The 19,283-nt window shown below is 43.5% G+C and overlaps 1 protein-coding gene across 2 annotated transcripts in view; it reads left to right on the forward strand.

Moving 5' to 3' along the window:
- LOC146839641 (uncharacterized) overlaps window positions 1-19,283 on the forward strand; it is a 712,826-nt gene that overhangs the window by 248,331 nt on the left and 445,212 nt on the right. For both annotated transcript variants that reach the window (XM_085650377.1, XM_085650376.1), the window contains exon 3: window positions 5,508-5,575. In XM_085650377.1, the coding sequence (XP_085506503.1) occupies window positions 5,508-5,575 (68 nt within the window). The remainder of the gene's footprint in view (window positions 1-5,507; window positions 5,576-19,283) is intronic.

Consider the following 19,283-nt stretch of genomic DNA (forward strand, 5'->3'; position numbering starts at 1 on the left):
CCGTATTTGGAGAGTCCCCGAATTGGCCAGCTATGCAGACAGTTTAAAAGAGATCTTATCGATGCCTGGTTGGTCCAAAATTAGTTGGCTGAGGGAAGTAAAAAGTTTAATGACAGATTTGGGTCTAGAAGAAGCTTGGCAGACTAGAACTGCTCCCCCTAAATCTGCTGTGAAGAAATTGTACTGGGGTTGGGTGATAGACGGGCGAAACACCAATTCCAAGCTTTGTAGGTCTACTGCTGAATTTTTACTGGTGAAGGAGATCCCATTCTGCGAGCCCTATCTCGATATTATAACAAAACCTAGAGATAGGGCATTGTATTTTAAATTTAGAGTTGGTTTACTTCCTGTGGGTGAACTGACTGCTAGGTGGAGGGTCCAGCCCAGACTACTTCTGTGTGCCCGTATTGTTTGTCAAAGATAGAGACCGTTCCTCATTTTTTCTTCGAATGCCCCGCTTATGAAGTTCCACGTCGCAGGTGGTTGAAACCTCTCTGTAGAGAGTTAGGCACTAGACACCATAGGGAGGCCTTGCGAATTTTGAAAACGGACCCGCGGCCCCTATATGCCTGCGGCCTGGCGAAGTTTCTAAGCTGGGCATGGTCGATTAGATCAAATAGGCTTTTGAACCTTGTTTAATTTTGGTTTTAAATATATACTCTTTTTACGTAATTTATTGGCGCCTTCGTTTTGTGAATTGAATGCATTCTTGTTACGAATTGGCTCCTTTTATTGTTTTAAAAACTGTTTGTGTATTTGTATTGCTTTTTATGACATGTTTTTCTGTCGAAATAAAGCCATTTGCTATTGAAAATGGTAGTCTGTATTTTAGAGTGGGTGTATCAAAGGTTATATTAGGGTATGAGGACGTGCATCAGATTATCATGTGGATGGTGTCATCAGTGATGCCATCAGTAATACCACTTGAGATGTCACCAGTGATGACAATGACTATGTCATGAATGATGTAATATGTGACGCCATCAGCAATGCATTGCGGGGGAGAGTTATAGTTAGCTCAACTAACTATAATGGCCGGATTTCTCTGGTTTTCTTTGAGTGAAATGTCCAACTAACTATAACGTCCCTGAAACCTGTGTTTTTTTCAGTGAATTTTCAAGGTTTTTTAAATGCTAATTTCTAACTATAACGTCCCTGAAACCTATGATTTTTTAAGTGAATTTCTAAGGTTTTTTAAATGCTAATTTCTAACTATGACTACAGAGGTAGGACATGTGCAGAAAGAGGAACAAAGGTGCAAAAAAAGAAGACACATGCAGAAAGAGTCATCAGAAGTCCAGAAAGAGGAAAAAGGGTGCAGAAAGAGGCAAGGGATATGCAGAAGGAACCAACAGAGGTTGCAAAGTCATCCTGTGCCCTGGGAGCCCCCCAACATTTTGCTGACTAGTACTGGTGGTAACTGACTCTGGTTGACCCTAGGCTCTGCCTAACAGGGCCTGGAGCCAGTGCTATGCTGAAAGACACTTAGAATACAGTGAAAACACCTACATATACTAGGGTACACTATGGGTTGGGTTACAACTGTGATTGGCATGGCCTCCCCTGTAAGGCCCTAGTACATAATAGGGCAGGGGATTATAGCTACCTCTAAGTCCCTAGCATATAATAGGGCCTGCCAGTTTAGAGACCAGCAGCCCTTTTCTGCACTTGCACCTGCACTGCTGAGCCTGAGGTAGGTTTAAAAGTAGCCCTGTGTGTGCAGAAAGAGGAAAGAGAGGAGCAGAAAGTTACAAGAGAGGTGCAGAAAAAAGAAAGAGAAGTACAGAAAGAAGCAACAAAGGTGCTGGAAGAGGTACAAATGTTGCATAAAGAGGCAAGAGGGTTGCAGAAAGAAAGAAAAGAAGTACAGAAAGAAGCAACAGAGGCACGAAGGGTGCAGAAAGGGGCAAAAGAAATACAGAAAGAAGCAACAGAGGTAAAGAAGGAAGCAAGAGAGGTGCACAAACAGGCAGGAAATGTGCAGAAAGAAGGAACAGGTGTGCAGAAAGAAGCAAGAGAGGTGCAGAAAGAGGAAAGAGGGGTACAGAAAGAGGCAAGAGGGGTACAGAAAGAAGCAAGTGAGGTGGAGAAAGTGCAACAGATGAGCAGAAGGAGGTCAGAAGTACAGAAAAAGAAAGAAAGGTGCAGAAAAAAGCAACAGAAATGCAGAAAGAGGCAAGAGAGGTGCAGAAAGAAACACAAGTGGTTTACGCACCTTTAGTACCAATTTGATACCCACATTTAGCAATAAATAACAGGTAAGCATTTTAGGTTTGCAAGGGGCCTTCCACCACGCTGTAACACTTGTTGCTGCATTTTTGGTAACATTTGAGCCGTTTGAGCTAGAAACAAGGTTTTTTTTGTTCAAATATACAGATTATGCAGCAGATGATGGATTATGTGGCAAATGCAGAAAATGCGTAATTGTACAAAAGTCGGTGTAGCCAAACAGTGACATAATTACAGTGACCCTGCTCATACCTCAGACTAGGTCCAGAAGTGCTCCTCAGTGGTTCCTTTTAGTTCATAGTTTAGTTTCTGTGGAAATGAGGAAGACTAAACCTGAGGTTGCAACTCTACAACACAGGCTATCACACCACACAATTACTCTCTATAACACATAATCCCACTGTACATAATTCTTATACACTAAATACCACATACATCCTATCCAAATAATTTCACTGCACAACATACCACATAATTCCACTACACACAACCTACATCCACTCCACTCCAAGAAACATCAATAAAACACTTTTACATTTACAACGCCAACAACTTTCGCAAATACAAAACCTATTACATTGCAAATGCTTCTTCAACTGGTAGTCGCGTTTTTTGATGGAGAATGGCGACTGGGCCTCCAACCAGCTCCAACCAGCTCTCAGGAATTCTTCTGTATAGGACTTACATGAGGTAGCAGGAGGGCTTCTTAGCCCCCAAAGCCCCTCAGGAGTAAAGTGGACTTCATCCCCCAACCCGTAGTGTGCCAGGAGGTGCGTTTGCAGAGTGGTGGAGAAAGGGAGGGCATGGCCTCCGAAGACCTCTTAGCTTACTGGAGGTAACAGGAGGGGTAGTTGGCCCCAAAGGACAACCTTGGGGGCCAACTACCCCTCCTATTACCTTCAATAAGCCCCACACAGCAGCATTGGTAAGTACTCATAGCAGGCCATGCACCCTTTGACCACCAGTCTGCAAACGCACTCCCTGGCGCGCTCTTTGATGGGGATTAAAGTCCCCTTCGCTGCTGAGGCTCCTTAGGGGCCAACTAGCCAACCTGATACCTCCAGTAAGCCCCAGCTAGCCCCCTTTGATCTTGGTTAGGGGATGAAGTCCCCTTGCCTCCTGAGGGTCCCTGGGGGCCAACTAGACCTCCTGTTATCTCTAGTAAGCCCCACACAGCTGGATTGCTAAGAGTGGTCTGAGGCCACTTCCCCTTTTTACACCACTCTGCAAACACGCCTCCTGGTGCACTCCTGATGGAAGATGAAGTCCACTTTAGTCCTGAGGTCCTCAGGACACAAGAGGACCTCATCGTCCCACCAGCAGTGCACCAAGGGGAGAGTGTGCAGAGTGGTGTAAAAAGGGGCGTGGCCTCGGACCACCTCTCAGCAGTCCCATGGTGCGGGACTTACTGGAGGTACCTGGCAGGCTAATTGGCCCCCAGGGACCCTCAGGGTTCAAGGGAACCTATACCCCTAAATTAGAACACACCAGGAGGCACGTTTTCAAAGTGGTGCAGGGAGGGGACGGGGCCTCCGGCAAGATGCCGGCTTTTCTTTTTTTAAAATATTTTTAGAAGAGGGCTGTGTGGCCCCCTTCTTTTAGTATTTTTTGGACCTTGGGGACCCCACACCCCAGGGCCTGAGCATTTTTTTCTTTAAAAAATACGGGAAGGGGGCCTCATGGACTCCCTTCCCTGGGCCACTATTGGCCCCTGGAACTCCATCCCTTGGGGCCTGGCCTCATTTTTATTAAAAAATATTTTTATTCTTCCCAGGAGGGGGGCCGCGTGGCCCCCTCCCCTGGGCCACTTCTGGCCCTGGGGACCCCATCCCCCGGGTCTGGCCTTGTTTTAAAAATAAAATCATAATTGACATAATTTACATTTTCCCAGGAGGGGGTGGGCGCGTGGCCCCCTCCCCTCTGGGCTGGCCCGCAACCTTGGAGACAACTGGGGGAGCCCCAATGCCCCTGCAGTCCCTGCCGGCTCCCCGCCTCCTGCGGAAGCCAGAATTGCTTTTGGACCAGGGGTGCTGCTAACATGCAGCTCCCCTTGTCCAAAAGCAATACTGCTTTGACTCCTGAAAGCAAGAAAAGGTTTCCTTTATGCACTTTATAACTTTTGTAATCACTCGAAATAATGTATGAAACACATATGTAAAGGGACACTACAACTCCCAAAATGCTTTGTGTTGTTTGCAAAAACAGGAAATGACCTCACAACTATAATGTATTTAATTGGCTGTGGTAAACATCGTAATTACCATTGTGAACAAGGTCTCGGTGGAGACCGAAACGTGTCGATGTGACTTTTACTCTGTAAATAGAAATAATGGACTAAAGGGCTATTCAAAATGAACCCCTTTCCTTTTCTGGAAGAAATTTGTAAATTGATTTTGGCTGGGCTCTGCCACGGGGTCTCGCACGGTTGAAGAGGCCCCGAGAAACCAGCGAAAAATGCGAAATTACTATGCCTTGTGGGACTGGTGGTGGTGAAACATAATGTATCAGAGTGTGCCAAATCACTCCTTACGGTACACCAGTGAAATCAACACATGGATTAGTGTATGGTAGCTAAGAAGATATGGATGAGGGCCAAGGCCACCCGCAGAAATTTGAAACAATATGGGGAACTTGGAAACCCTACAGGGATATTAGCTAAATTGTATTCACATGGGGGAAGTGTGACATAGAGTGGGAAGTAGTCAAACTCCATAGGTTATGTGCAAGCGTACTCCGAGGACTTTATAAGTAACAATGTATAGATTACATACTACAGCCAATGTGTGCTTACCCTGTGGCAATAGTATCTGTATGTTAAAAGCTATGCAATGCTTCGTTTTGAAAGACAATATATATTTTGAAACAAAAAAAATCACACTGTTTCCCTCTTTTTTTGTCTCTTGCATTCTTCTTGCATGCTTTTTATCTGTTTACACCTTCTCATGCCATGCTCTTTGGTAAAATATATTGGTCAGGTCGATAATGGATATTGAAGCAAATGTTACTTCTCCTTAGCTACCTGAACATTGTTCTGCCAACACTCACAAGAAGTCTTGAATCACTTTTTCAGTATAGAGAAAGATAAACTTTTTCCTAACACTGTTAGAAGTGTATATGATGAGAGTTTTGCAGGCCTGATTGACTGAGATCCATTTACTAATATGTTATATATTCTGTTGTCCACCACTACCTTTGGGCTTTTACACTGTGCCTGCTGGGAAGCATGCATCCGAGGCTTATAATCTTAAATCATCTAAGCCTGTCTTTCATTTTTCCAGGGGCATCTCTCTTCATCGAAGATCTAACTCAGATGAGAGTGAAGGAGGTGAAAGCATCAAACCGACAGGTAGCGCAACACCACCGTGGTGCCTAAACCCAGTGATGAACCTTTTGCTGAAAAAATGCTGGTATCTGTAGTACTGAAAAAATGCTGGCATCTGTAGTGCTGAAAAAATGCTGGCATCTGTAGTTTAGATTTGTTGTATATGCTCTTTTAAAGTGGTTGTTACAGATTTGGACAATGGAAGATCATTTGCTCTGAAGCACCTGGCACTTTGAAATTTTATGTAGTTGTCTTTAGGCTATATGAACATAATACATTTAATGTTCTTTTTACTTTAAGAGATTCTAGCACAACATCTGTATGTTTTTAGTTCTAAAAATATATCTAATTGAACCTTTATTTTAATGAATTTGTATAGATATATATAGACCATTTGTAAGCGCTTAGGCACTCTATTGTCCATTTGCACACAACGGTACATAATGTTGACAGTTTTTATTGAATGGTTTTACTGTGCAATTGAATCATTATATGTTACTTTTATTATGATAAATGAACAACTTTGATAAAGATGTGTATAAGTGGTATTAATGTTCCAGTATGGTATGTAACCAATGAAGCATTTTTGTGTAATGGTTCTAGCTAATCAACATATCTTATTCTTAAAATGATCAATGTACTGAGTTTTACACATGGCAGTAGTGTTTTAATTGTAATAATTTTTATTAATCAACCAATACAGGTCTGTTTCGATTGCACTGGCTGTGGGCTTCTATGTAAATTATTTGATGCTAGCACTTATTCTGTTTCAAATCAAGTACCGGTTGCTAGGTGGATGAAATAACATGTCCAGCCTGAGTGGTTTAGGTGTATATTTGGAACAAGGATGAATTTAAGCTAATTATGTTTGCATTCATGGAACTCTTTGTGGATAGAGGCAATGCACCCACTTGCTTTTGTCGCTTTATTGAAGTGGAGATGATGTGCCTTAGTGGAAAATAGTAGTATGGAGAATTAGCAGAACGAGGATTCTGTGAGTGCAACAGCACCAATGTGTCTTTCCTGGATGACGACAGATACAGAAGCTGCATTAGAGACTATAAACTACAGTTCCAGAAGGCAGATTTGATATGATGTGTGGGAAATAGGTCACTGGGCTGATTACAGGTGATTCCTATGAGACTGTCTAAGAATATTGATATTTAATTGTGTTACATGAGTTTAACATTGGAACTGGTGGTTACAGGATGTGAAATGAGATCAGTGACAAGAGTATTTGGATGTGCTGCATGCTTTAGAGGTAATGTGTGTGGAGGAAAGCTCCTAAGAATTTGGTTTTGTGAAAGTATTTCAGTCTCATGCATAGTAGGAGTGCCTTTGTTGTAGGTTACGGGCCCAACTACCTGATTGATAATGGAGAGATAGGAGATTAGCAGAGGGTGAGCTAGTGGGGCTGTAGTTACTAGAGATGGTTGCATGGGGGCACATAATCAACTGTGACCCCTGGTCGAACCTTTTAGGGCCCTTGATGTATCAACAATTATGTTGAAGAATGACTGAGGACCGAATCTTGATTTTTCCATTTTTATACAGTGTTACTGATACTAACATTTCTGCTTATGATAACCTGAGATAGATACCTGAAATAGATTTTTTTGCCTAAATTTATTTTTGTCTTCTTTAAGATTATGAATATTCATAGTGTATCAAGGTGGAATGGCAAATAGAAAAAAAGAGTAGGCTTGTTTTAATTACGACCCGTCTGATATTCCTTTATTTGTCCCTCATAAAAGTTCCAAGATCTGCCATAAGGACTCTTTATTTGAGGGTAGTTTTCGATAGGACAAGGGGGAATAGTAAGTGTTAATATGTATTCTATAGTCTGATAAAAAATGGCACTGTCTTTGTTGTATGTTTGACTACGTTTTGGAGAATGTGTAGTATATTTATCTTGAGATGCAAAGTCAGTATGACAGTGACACAAAATGCATTCTATGGCTGTCACTTAGCACAGAGATTAAACACAGGTAATAAGATGACACATTAAAAGTGAAAGGTATATGCATCAGTATGACTTCACATTTCATTGACTGCACTACGAGGTGGAAAATCGCCTTCATGCAATAGAAGTTTGTGTACAAGACTGTAGGGACACTTTCACAATTATATGAAAAATTATATTATGGAGCAAAAAATCACTTTCCAGTGGAATATTACCAAATGTACAACAACAACACATAGCACAAACAAGCTACATTTACAAACCCAATTCTACAAAAAGATCACAAAACTATCTTGTTCATTCTCAGGCTTTCCACAAATGTATAGAACAATCTACCAGTGGAAATAAGGCAAGAAGCAACCTTCACTTCCTTTCAGACCAGCCTCTAAAACCATCTATTTCTCAAGCATCTCTATTTAAACTGAATCACCGCTGTCTTCTCTTTGGCTATCACCCTAGCCTAAAACCTAGCATGCTCTAGTTTATTGGTACATAGTTTTACTTTTTTGTCTGCTTAGACTAAGACCATGCAAAGTATTCTGAAATCCTCTGGGAGAAAGGCTGTAATATAAAAAGCAAAGGATGAATAAAATCTACAGTAGGGTAGAAGAAAGTTTAGGAGAAACATACTGTCAGACCTGCCAGCCCTAGCCTTGCACCTCCATTTTTGCTGATCATATTTTCGTTTGTATTAGGACTCTGTGCACTTTACCTCTGATAACCAGTACTAAAGTACAAGTGCTGTCTCCTTTAAACATGGTGAAAGTGGCTTGCACCCAATTGACACATTCATTTTACTTGTCTGTCCCTAGTGAAGTGATACTACTTGTACCAAGCGCCTGTAAAATAAATGCCATCAGTGGCCTTGCAGCACTTATTGTGCCACCCACTTAAGAAGCATTCTAAAACATGTCTCAGGCTTGCCATCACAGCCTGTGTGCGCAATTGTAAACGGCCATTTTGACCTGGCAAAATAAACCTTTTGCCAGGCCTAAACCTGCTTTGTTAATACATGTAAGTCACCCCTATAGAAGGCCCTTAAAAGGCCATAGGGCAGGTTGCAGTGTTTTTAAAAAGATGGCATGTACTTTTAACTTCTAGATGCTCTGGTACTAAAAAAAACTCTTAAATTCCTCTTTGGTACTACAGGGCCTACCTCTCCTATTGGATAGCATTGAGTTAACTTATTACACTTATTAAGTAATAACTATCATTTGGGAGCAGGTAGGAATCTCAAGTTTGGTATGAATGTTGAGTTTGGTGTCTAAAGAATTGCAATTTTAAGCCCTATTTAATAGTAAAGTTGGATTTTAAGTCACAATTCTAAAAATGCCACTTTTAGATAGTAAATTATAAACAAAGTATGGGGTACCTAGTGTCCCGAGGAACCTGGGTAAATATGTAGTAAACTGGACAGTGGTTCACGTAGGGGAAGATAATAGCCCAAGCCTCCTAGGCAACAATAATGAAGTGGTCTAGTAAAAGGTCTAGTAAAATGTCATGGTTATAAAAGACCAATTGCTTAATAGTTATACACATACTTGCATGTACCCATACTTGCAGACATTAAGCAAATATATACATCAATGGTATCCTAAGTGAAGCACACACATCTGTACAAAAGCACACAGTGGGTGCTCTAAGTGGATGGCACAGTTGAAGTGATTAGTGAAAGATAGTGAACAGTGATGGGCACAGTTACATAAACCAATAGAATGTAGACTTAAAAAACATAAGTCTTTTAAGGACCTGTACTCAAAATGACCATATAGGTTCAACCATTGGCAAAAATCAATTCAAAGTCAACATATATACATTGATGTTTCAACCCCTAAAAGTACTCCACCATATACCGCTCAAATAAGGCCAAGTGCATAAACATTAGCTTCTTGATATTTATATGTAAATTTGCAGATTGCAGATGGACAACCAATAAAAGGTTCCTGAGAGTCAGAACACAGGCTATGATGGATATATATAGTCATTTTGAGTCCAGGTTCCTTAAAAGACTATGGGCCATATTTACAACGAAGTAACTCACACAGCGCCGCAAGACATTTGGCTGTGCCGCACTGCGTTACTTACGAAGCAAAGGGATGTGTCATATTTACAATAGTATGACTTATCCCTGAGCTGTCCCCTGCACTGGTGCACAATTGGCTGCAATGCACCAACACAGGCCTCCTTGCACCATGGTGCAAGGGTGCTTGCATTGTGGGGATGATTTTTTTTATGCAGGAAGGGACACCCTCCTGCACAAAAACAATCACGAGAAGTGTTTTCCTCTATCTATGTGTGCTGCAAAATGCACAGAAAGAGGAAAAGACGGGGAGAAATATAAGTATTTCTCCTTGTTGCTCCTCCTTATGCCTCCCCTGGAGAGACGTAGGATTCTGACACACCAGGTTTCTGAATGGTTGTAAATCTGGGAATTTGGCAGAATCCACGGGTGTTGCGTGGGAACACCCACAGCAACACCCATGTAATACCCCTTTGACGCAAAGTGATGCATGAAAAGAGGCCATATTTACAACGACACAAAAAGCCACGCAGGGTGGTTAGCGTGTCCTGGTAAATATGGTGCACCACACTGCATTGCCGATGCGTCACAAAGAGTGATGCACCGATGGTGCAAAGGGCTTGTAAATATTCACCTACGTTTTTTAAGTCAACATTCTGTTGGTTTATGTAACACTGCACACCATTGTTCATCATGTTTCACTGATCAATGTTCCATCCACCTACTGTGTGTATTTTGTACAGGTGAAAATATGTCATTTAAGATACCATTGCCGTCATCCTAAACTTGTGACTTTGTTCTGGTCCAGTGCGACCACCGAACCACAGTTGCCACTTTGTGCTTCTAGGAACTATTTTCACTTAAATCTTTACAATTGCCTATCTCTGGTTCTACCGATTGGATATGTATCGTTTTGGTGTCAAGTAATTTATCTAATTGTATTCTCTTATTCTACATTGGTGGGTGATGTGTTTTAGCTTTACGGCTGTTTGAAGTGCTGTATAAATACTTTACATATTGCCCCTAAGTTAAGCCTGGCTGTTTTATGTCAACCTACCAAAGTGTTAAACACAGGTTAATACGGTGTTTGCTTGTATTCCACCCTGACAGACTTTGTTCTGCCCTCCACCAGTAATCCAATTTTCAACATTGGTGTTCAGCAGTGAGATGGGGACTTGTGTTTGTGCAGTGCCATACAGGGATTTTGTGTTACACTAAAATCCCAGATAAATACATTTAATCAATTTTGAGTTTATAAAATTCTCCTTGATTTGCTCTTTTGCTTTTTCCAAATCTATACTCATTGCTACCTGACTGTCTTGCACTATACTTACTGTAATACATTTTTAGTGGCCAACCTGTTAAGTTACACTGTGGTTGAGTTCAAACACTTATGTAAGGAAAGGGGGCTACAAATCGAGAAAGACACCAAGAAGTAGGAGCTTCAGCAAGCTCAGAGGGCCTGGACATAGGTCCACTAGTTGCTGACAGCAACAGAGAATAGACATGTGGAGGATGATATTGATGAGCAGGAGCAGAGCCTGGATAGGAGCCATTAGAAGCAGCACTCAGAGGAAGGGGTGGGTTTATCCATCTCCCGAGTTGGAACTTCCTGTCAGAGTGGGAAGAAGTGTATTTTTGCATGGGCTGTCCCCAGAGAATTGGGGAGAGATGGTGTTTCAGTTGCAAATGGACAAACTCGAGATGGAAGAAAATGGCTCATGACAGGAGCCTCAGAGAGATGGACACTAGACTTAGACAACCAACCATGGTGGTAGCATACCTACAGTGTCTGATGGGGAAAAAAAAGTTCGCATAACTAAAGTATGTGATAGGGGATGACATGGACAAGTGGTTTTCTGCCTGTGAGGTTTCCCTTAAGATGCATAGGGTACCAGAATAGTTTTGAGGACTGGAAACACCTGCCTCCAGTAGGGAGGGATACCTTGCTTACACTAGAGGTGGGGGGCCAGATAAACTACATCTCAATGAAAACCATCCTTGTCACCAAGTTTGGACTCACCCCAGAGAAGTACCGCATTAGGTTCAGGGATAGCCAAAAGATGCAGGACCAGTCTTGGGTGAATTTTCTTGATTACACCTGCAAGGCACTGAATAGATGAGTGAGTGGCAGTAAAGTTGATACATTTACTGGATTGTTTAATCTGAAACTAAAAGAGCACATGTTCAATCAATCAATCAATCACGTGCTTGTAGAGCGTGACTACTCACCCGTAAGGGTCTCAAGGAGCTGGGGAGGTGCAGGTTCCAGTCCATCAAGGAGGGGTCTGTCGAAGAGCCAAGTTTTGAGGTTTCTCGTGAAGATTGGGAGCGATGTGGTCTGTCTGAGGTGGAGCAGTAGGGCGTTCCAGGCTCTGGCGGTGAGGACAAAGAAGGAGCGCCCTCCCAATCTGGTCTTTCTGGTGCGGGAAATCATGGTGTAGGAGAGCTGGGCTGATCATAGGGTTCTTTGGGGTGTGTGGAAGTTGAATCGGCTGTTGAGGTAAGCTGGTCCGGTGTTGTGGAGGGCTTTGTGTGCGTGGGTGAGAATCTTGAAGGTGAGTCTATCCTTGATGGGGAGCCAGTGGAGTGTGCTGGGAGATATGGCAGGGTCTTGGTAGGTTAAGGACCAGTATTGCGACGGTGATCTGGATGTTTTGTAGCTTGCGGGTAAGGTTTTTGTTTATTCCAGCGTAGAGTGCGTTGCTGAGTCTGCTGGTGATGGGGGCATGGGTGACGGTTTTTCTGTTCTTGAGGGGGATCCATTTGAAGGTGTTACGTAGGAAGCGGAGGGTGTGGAAGCAGGAGGATGCGACAGAGATGATCTGGTGGTCCATTTTGAGGTTGGAGTCTAGGATGATTCCAAGGTTGCGTGCGTGGTCTGTGGGGGTGGTGGGCTTCTGAGGGCGGGGGGCCACCAGGTGTAGTACCAGGCATCGGGGTGTGGGCCCATGATGAGTACTTCTCTTTTGTCGGTGTTGAGTTGCAGGCAGCTGCTTTTCATCCATTTGGCGACAGCTTCCATGCCTTCTTCGAAGTTGTGTTTGGCTGCGTTGGCTTCGTTGGATAGGGAGAGGATGAGTTGGGTGTCGTCTGCATATGAAACAATGTTGAGTTCGTAGGTTCTGATTAGGGGTGGGCGGAATTTGCGTAATTGCGTTACGCAAATCTCCGCGAAACGGTAAAATATCTCCGCGAACACGCAGAAATTCCGCGAACACGCGGAATTGCTTGTTCGCGATGCTTTTTTCCTGTTCGCAATTGCTGTTTGCGTGCTCGAGGAGAAATATCTCGCGAACATGCATTTTGAGAACGCGAACAAGCAAAAATGTCGCGAAATCGCGGAAAGCAGACTTTTGAGCAATTTCGCGTTCTCCGCGGAACGCGAAATTACGCAAATTCTGCAAATTCCGCGAGCGGAACGGAATTTGCCGCCCAGGCCTAGTTCTGATGATGGGGGTGAGCGGAGTCATGTAGACGTTGAAGAGTGTTGGGCTGAGGGATCACCCCTGGGGTTCTCCGCAGGTAGTTGGTGTAGTAGGGTCTGATAGGAACGGACGGAGTCTGACCCGCTGCGTTTTGCCTGAGAGGAAGAAGTAGATCCAGTCAAGGGCTTTTTCCCGGATCCCTGAGTCTTGGAGTCTGCGTATTAGGGTGCGGTGGGATACCGTATCGAAGGCCGCGGAGAGGTCAAGGAGGATGAGGGCTACTGTTTCTCCTTTGTCCAGTAGAGAGCGGATGTCATCTGTTTGTGGCGAGGAGGGCGGTTTCTGTGCTGTGTTTTTTTCTGAAGCCAGATTGGGACAGGTCGAGGATGTTGTGCTCTTCGATGAAGGTGGCGAGTTGGCTGTTGATGACTTTCTCGATTACTTTTGCTGGGAACGGGAGCAGGGAGATGGGTCTGTAGTTTTTAAGGTCTGTGGGGTCCACTGAGAGCTTCTTTAGGAGGGGGTTGATCTCGCCGTGTTTCCAGTCATTGGGAAAGAAGGTGTTTGTCAGGGAGCCATTGATGGTGTGGTGAAGCATGGGTGCGATGGTGTCAGCAGCTCTCTTGAAGATGTGGTGGGGGCAGGGGTCCATGGGGGCCCCAGAGTGGATTGACTTCATTGTTTTCAGTGTGTCTTCGGTGGTGAGGGCTGTCCAGCTGTCAGTCGTTGGCTTCAGGGTGTCGTGGGTGGCTGATGGGGGTTTAGTGAGTTGGTTGTCTTCATCGAAGTTGTCGTAGATGTTCATGATTTTGTGGTGGAAGAAGGTGCTGAGTTTGTTGCAGAAGTTTTGTGAGGGAGGAATGTCAGTCGACTCGCTGGTGGGTTGGGCAAACTCCTTGATGATGTTGAGGAGTCCTTTGAAAACTGATCTAGCTTAAGAGAGGAAATATGAGTCTCCTGTAATAGGATTACAGAAGGATTTTTTGCCTTGATCCAGATTTCCACAGCTCGCATTTTGTTAATATTATTTAAACCATTAACATTAAGAGAAAACAATTTCAAACTCTCCTTACTTGACAATGACATCTTAAATGATCTAACTGTAAGCAGACATCGTCAGGCCTCACTTTGCCCATTGTAGACATTCTGGCATTTTGAATTGACACATACGTAAATAAAGAAAGCCTGGCACCATCAACTTCATTTTTTGTTATAACCCACCCATCACCTCCCTGGCCCCCCTCCCTCAAAACTCTCCCCCAACCATCACCACCCTCGCCCCCCCAGACCCTACCCACCAATGGCCCAACTTCCCCCTCCCACGCTGACCATCGGAACCTACCCCACTGCATTGGGGTGACCTGTCACACCCCCTGGGCCCCCTGGATTCCACACTCCCTCGTGCTCTGCTGACCCCCCCCCAAACCTTCTGGACAGTCCGCACCCACAAAAATCAAAACCTATGACATCTGTGAACACAAAAAGAGCTCTACACAAATTCCTCCTACTTTTAACTTGATTAAGAAATCGAAATCTCCTTGAGCACGTCCTGCGCTGCTGCAATATCGGATAGCATAAAGAATTTGCCTTTCACTAAGACTTTGAGCTTAGACTGTTGCGCTATCGTGGCTTGGGCCCCTTTAGCTTTAAATAACTGTAACATTTGGACAAACTCTTTTCTTCTCCGAGCGGCAGAAGCGGACATGTCTGAAAAAATGCGACTTTTCACAGTTTTAGTAACAAAAAATTGTCTTTTCCGAATTGCCGTCGAGAGAATAATCTCTTTAATCCGTATATCAGAAAAATTTAATAGAATTGTTCGAGAAAGGGAGGAATTTGGAAAAGGTTGGACGGGAACTCGATGTGCTCGCGTAATGGTTAGGTCACCCTCATGATTAGGAATCACTTTTGATTTTAAAAAAGAGGTTACCCACTGCAACGTGCTAGAACCTTCAAGACCTTCAGGAACCCCCACTATACGAAGGTTTGATCGACGATTATAATTCTCCAAATCATCTAGTTTAGATTCTAGTAAACGTGAAGTGAGGGAAAGCCGATTTGCATCTTTTTTGACCACGATCATTTGATCCTCCAGATTAGAGATACGGGTTTCAGCTTCTTGGAGACGAGCAGGAAATGTAGAATAAAGATCCTCCATTTTGTCCAGGCGCTGATTAATCAAAGCGAGCTCAGATTTTTGAAACCTCTTCAACTCTCGGACCTCATCGAGAATTAGATTTAGCATATCTTTAACTGACATCTGGATCTCCCCGACGGTCTCAGTGTCCAAATTTAGTCCCGGTACCTTTAAGTCCCTATAGTCCAATGACACTAAGTCAAAAAAGCAGCAACAGCAGCAGTAAAAAACAAAAGGGAAAAAAAAAAAATCATGGGCTTCGTTTCGGTGTCTCGCATCATGCAACGAATCTAAACGAGGGGTGGCGATATTTTTAAATAAGAACATACATGCGGAAATTATTCATTCAGAAGAAGGAGGCTCAGGGCGTTGGTGCTGGGTCTCATGCAGAGTCAAAAATAGACAGAGACCTCTTACTTTTCTTAGTTGCTATGACCCATTAAATGATGATTCTAATATCATATCATATGGGAGGGTCGTTGGGAGGAGTGTACTGTCAGGGATGTTGCTGCTCCGAACCAAAGATGGCAACTATGGAACACACATGCGCGGAGGAGTCAGGCAGGGACAAAAGCCTGGCTTCCCCCGGAAGAAGCGCTTTGCGTACTGAATCCTGAAGCCCCGTATACCCGAAGCTCGTCCGATTCCTGTTTGGATTCCGTGTCCCGTGTTTATCCTTGACTCTTCCCCGTTTGCCCGTTGTGACATAGAAAGCCGTTGGACCTCACTTCTGTCCCTTTCAACCCCGTAATCGTAGGGCTATATAGGATATCCCGGCGGCTTTATTACAGAGGGAGGGATTCCGCTGCGGTGTAGTGGCGTGAGAGCTGTAATTTCCACCTACCGATCGGATTTGGGGTTAGCTCGTTCATTGACCCAGTGTCCCGCCGGTGGGACGGGCTGGAGGCTCTGCGTTCAGCTTCCCGGACGGACTTCCACTGCCCTTTGCTCCCGCAATTCGAGCTCCGCTTTCCGTGGTCTCCTGAACTCCAATTTTCCCGTTACTCCGCTCCATTTCTCCTGGAACTGTGGCTACCTACTCTTTCTTTTGACTCCTGAGCTCTCGGCCTGAGCCCTTGGTTTCGCGTCATATCGTCATCAGCCACTCTCTACGGAATTTTTCATTCAATTACTGCGACCCAACTGTGAGTACACCGGACATCAGATGAAATCAAGGAACACCTGAACACTGGTAACAATTGAAGGTCGCTCTTTTCCTTTATTTTTTCCTTTTGTATTTGTGCTGCTTCAACTGCTGCTCGCTCTATATATGGACTGAAGAATCCTGATATCCTGACTTTAAGATTGCAGCGTGATTACCTTATATGTTAGCAGGGAGGAATTAATGGTGAGCCTGAATATAATTAGTTACAATTACTATCTCTCTGTGTAATATATATATTTAGTGTGCTCTCCTTGTTCTTACAGCCTCCTGGGTGTCCCATTTTATATGTTCCCCATACCAGAACAGGAAGAAGGGAGATATAAGGTAAAGCACTGAATTGGGAGGGTTAGACAGGATACGTCATATCATCTGTTAGCTAACCCCTCCTTCTTTCTTTTAGCTACCTTACAGTGAAGCGACTGAAGGCAGAGACTTTGCAAGACATTCATCCCCTTTTTCTTTCCTTGTTTTGTTTCCCTTCTTCCCCTAATCACCTCTATAGTATAGAGTCTGATATGCTTAGGTGGTGGTTGAGGGAAGTCATCAGTTCCTGGGCGCCTCTGCAGAAACACAGGTGAGACACATCACCGTCCTAAAGAACCCGACAATAACCCATATATGAATGTTTTGCAACCATTGCGGTGGCAAAACATTTGCAGAAGGGTGGTAAGGCACTGACAAATTGGATGGGGTCCCCAGGGGACCCCTTTCCCTTTGGGAATGCATGCACAAATATTTTTTATTTTTTAAGAGCAGGCAGTGCTGCCTTCTCTTAAAAAGGAAACTGAAAATTTTAATTTTTAATTTTTAAAAGTATCCTGTTTTACTGAAGGAAAACGGGCTGCATTAAAAAAAAAAGAACTGCTTTATTGACAAAGCAGGCCCAGACATGGTGGTCTGCTGAACCCAGCAGGCCACCATCCCTGAGAGTGCCAGCCATTCCCAATTAGGTCGCAAATTGCGACAGCCTCATTAAGTATTCATGATGAATGCAATTTGTGCCCCATTGGGAATCGCAAACAGTGTCTGAGACACTGTTGTACATTGCATTTTGCGACTCACAAATTGCGACACATTGCGAGTCGCAAAATCGAATTGTTATACATCTGGCCCATTATCTGTTAAGAGTGAAGGGTTAGGAGAAACACAAAGTAAAGATTGAAAATGTAACACAGGGTTTGTCTTCATTAAGAAGACCGTTAGCACTTTGCAAAGAAAACAATAAGGATCTAAATTCATGACTTACAGTGTTTATCTAGATCTGCAGCTCCTTTATGCCAGAAAATAGGTCACTGTGCTGTGCTAGAAGGATCTCTGTGTGAAAAGCAGTAACCCACTTACCTAACTACATAAAATAAAAAAACTGTGATCTGCATGTTACATAACACATGATGTGCTGTCCAACAGACACATTAACCGGTCATACTAATTTATGAGTCAAACTGTGACCGGACAAAACACAGAATTCTCCAGGAACTGCATTAACCACTGTTATTTTAAATCCCCTCAAGTTATCCGTTATCCTACTGCTATTTTAATCCCCTCAAAATTGCTAGGAACATAACAATCTTGACTGCAGGTTTCTTGAACCTGTAAGATATTTTAAAAAACAGCCTCTTTGAGCCAAAACGGATTTACTATCAATTTGTCCTTGTTAACGATTTCTTTGCAGCAGATTTTTTTAGATAAATGTACAAGTTGACGGTCGGACTCTACTTTTCAAGCTCCACCCCTTTCCTCTGCCAAACCTTGCCCCCAATTTATGGAGTCCTGGAGCAAATTGTTTCCAAATCCAGGACTGGTCCAGAGTCAGCAGTGGCATAGGTGATGCTCTCAAACCTGTTCTCTTAAGTTGAGCTTGTCTCCTGCAGACCACTATTTATTCTTGTACAGCTTTGTTACTCTTAATTCAATTTCTAGTTCAAGATTGATGACATAAACAATGGTGGAGAAGAAAAGGTTACTTACATGTAAACTCAGTTCTCCAGCGTTGGTATTATTCATAGATTGACCAGAACTCCTCTTCTTCCTACATGCTGCTTCAATCATGGTCTCTTGACGAGCTCTACAAATAAGACAGATGGAGCATCTGTAGACAGGCAGATGATGGGGAGCAATTCAAGCAAGTGAGTAACTTTTTTCTTCTTTCCAATTTGTTGTGCTGGTCATCTTTGTTGCTGCTCACCCTCACGATTCTCCCATTTCAGAGGACTTTTAGTAGTCAGTTACGGTATTGCTTAATAACAGCACCAAGAGCATTTGACAAATTCTTCTTCTGCGATCACCCCATTGATGCTCCTCATTGATTCTTCCTCCCTGGGGTTTCACTCAGCCAGCAGGTCAGTGTCATGGTATGCATGGAGATCCCCTCACACATCTTGTATGTGATGTGTTTTGCTGAGTTTCAGAGGAGCCCCAGTCACTCAGATCTTTAACGTCTTGTCTGCGCTAGCTCTGGGAAATGACCCACCAGTTCATCTTTGTTCTTTTGGCGAAGGTCCCGCCGATTTTACTCAGTGTGGGGCATATCAACAACAACCGGCAATAATTATCGCTAAGCGCACTTAGCGCTAGGATAATTATCACCGGCTAGCGTGGATTTTTATCGCTGAGATAGCGTGCTATTAGCAAAGCTTATCTCAAAAGCGATAAAAATCCTAGCGCTAACTGCCTAACGTGAGATTATCGCTGGAAACCCAGCGATAATCTCACAAAGTGTGGCGTTAGCTTGTTGATAGGGACTTGAAGTACTGGGTTTTTCAGAACCAACCCAGCGGTGCCAGGGGACACACCCTAAGACTTCGAGTTCTTCCTGTTTCAGACTACAGAAACACAGAGTCTTCTAGGTGAAGTCAAAGATCGTATTTATTGGCTGCAGACCAATCACAGGTATCCGAGAAGTACAACACGATGTATGTTCTCAGGAGACTGCTCCCGAACCAAAAACCAGTCTTTACTTATATACACAAAATTACGCTCTGGGCAACACCGCCCCTCTTTTACTAGTGGTCATTCACAT

Source organism: Triturus cristatus, chromosome 4_1 (genome assembly GCF_964204655.1).
Source record: "Triturus cristatus chromosome 4_1, aTriCri1.1, whole genome shotgun sequence".
NCBI classification, from domain to species: Eukaryota; Metazoa; Chordata; class Amphibia; order Caudata; family Salamandridae; genus Triturus; species Triturus cristatus.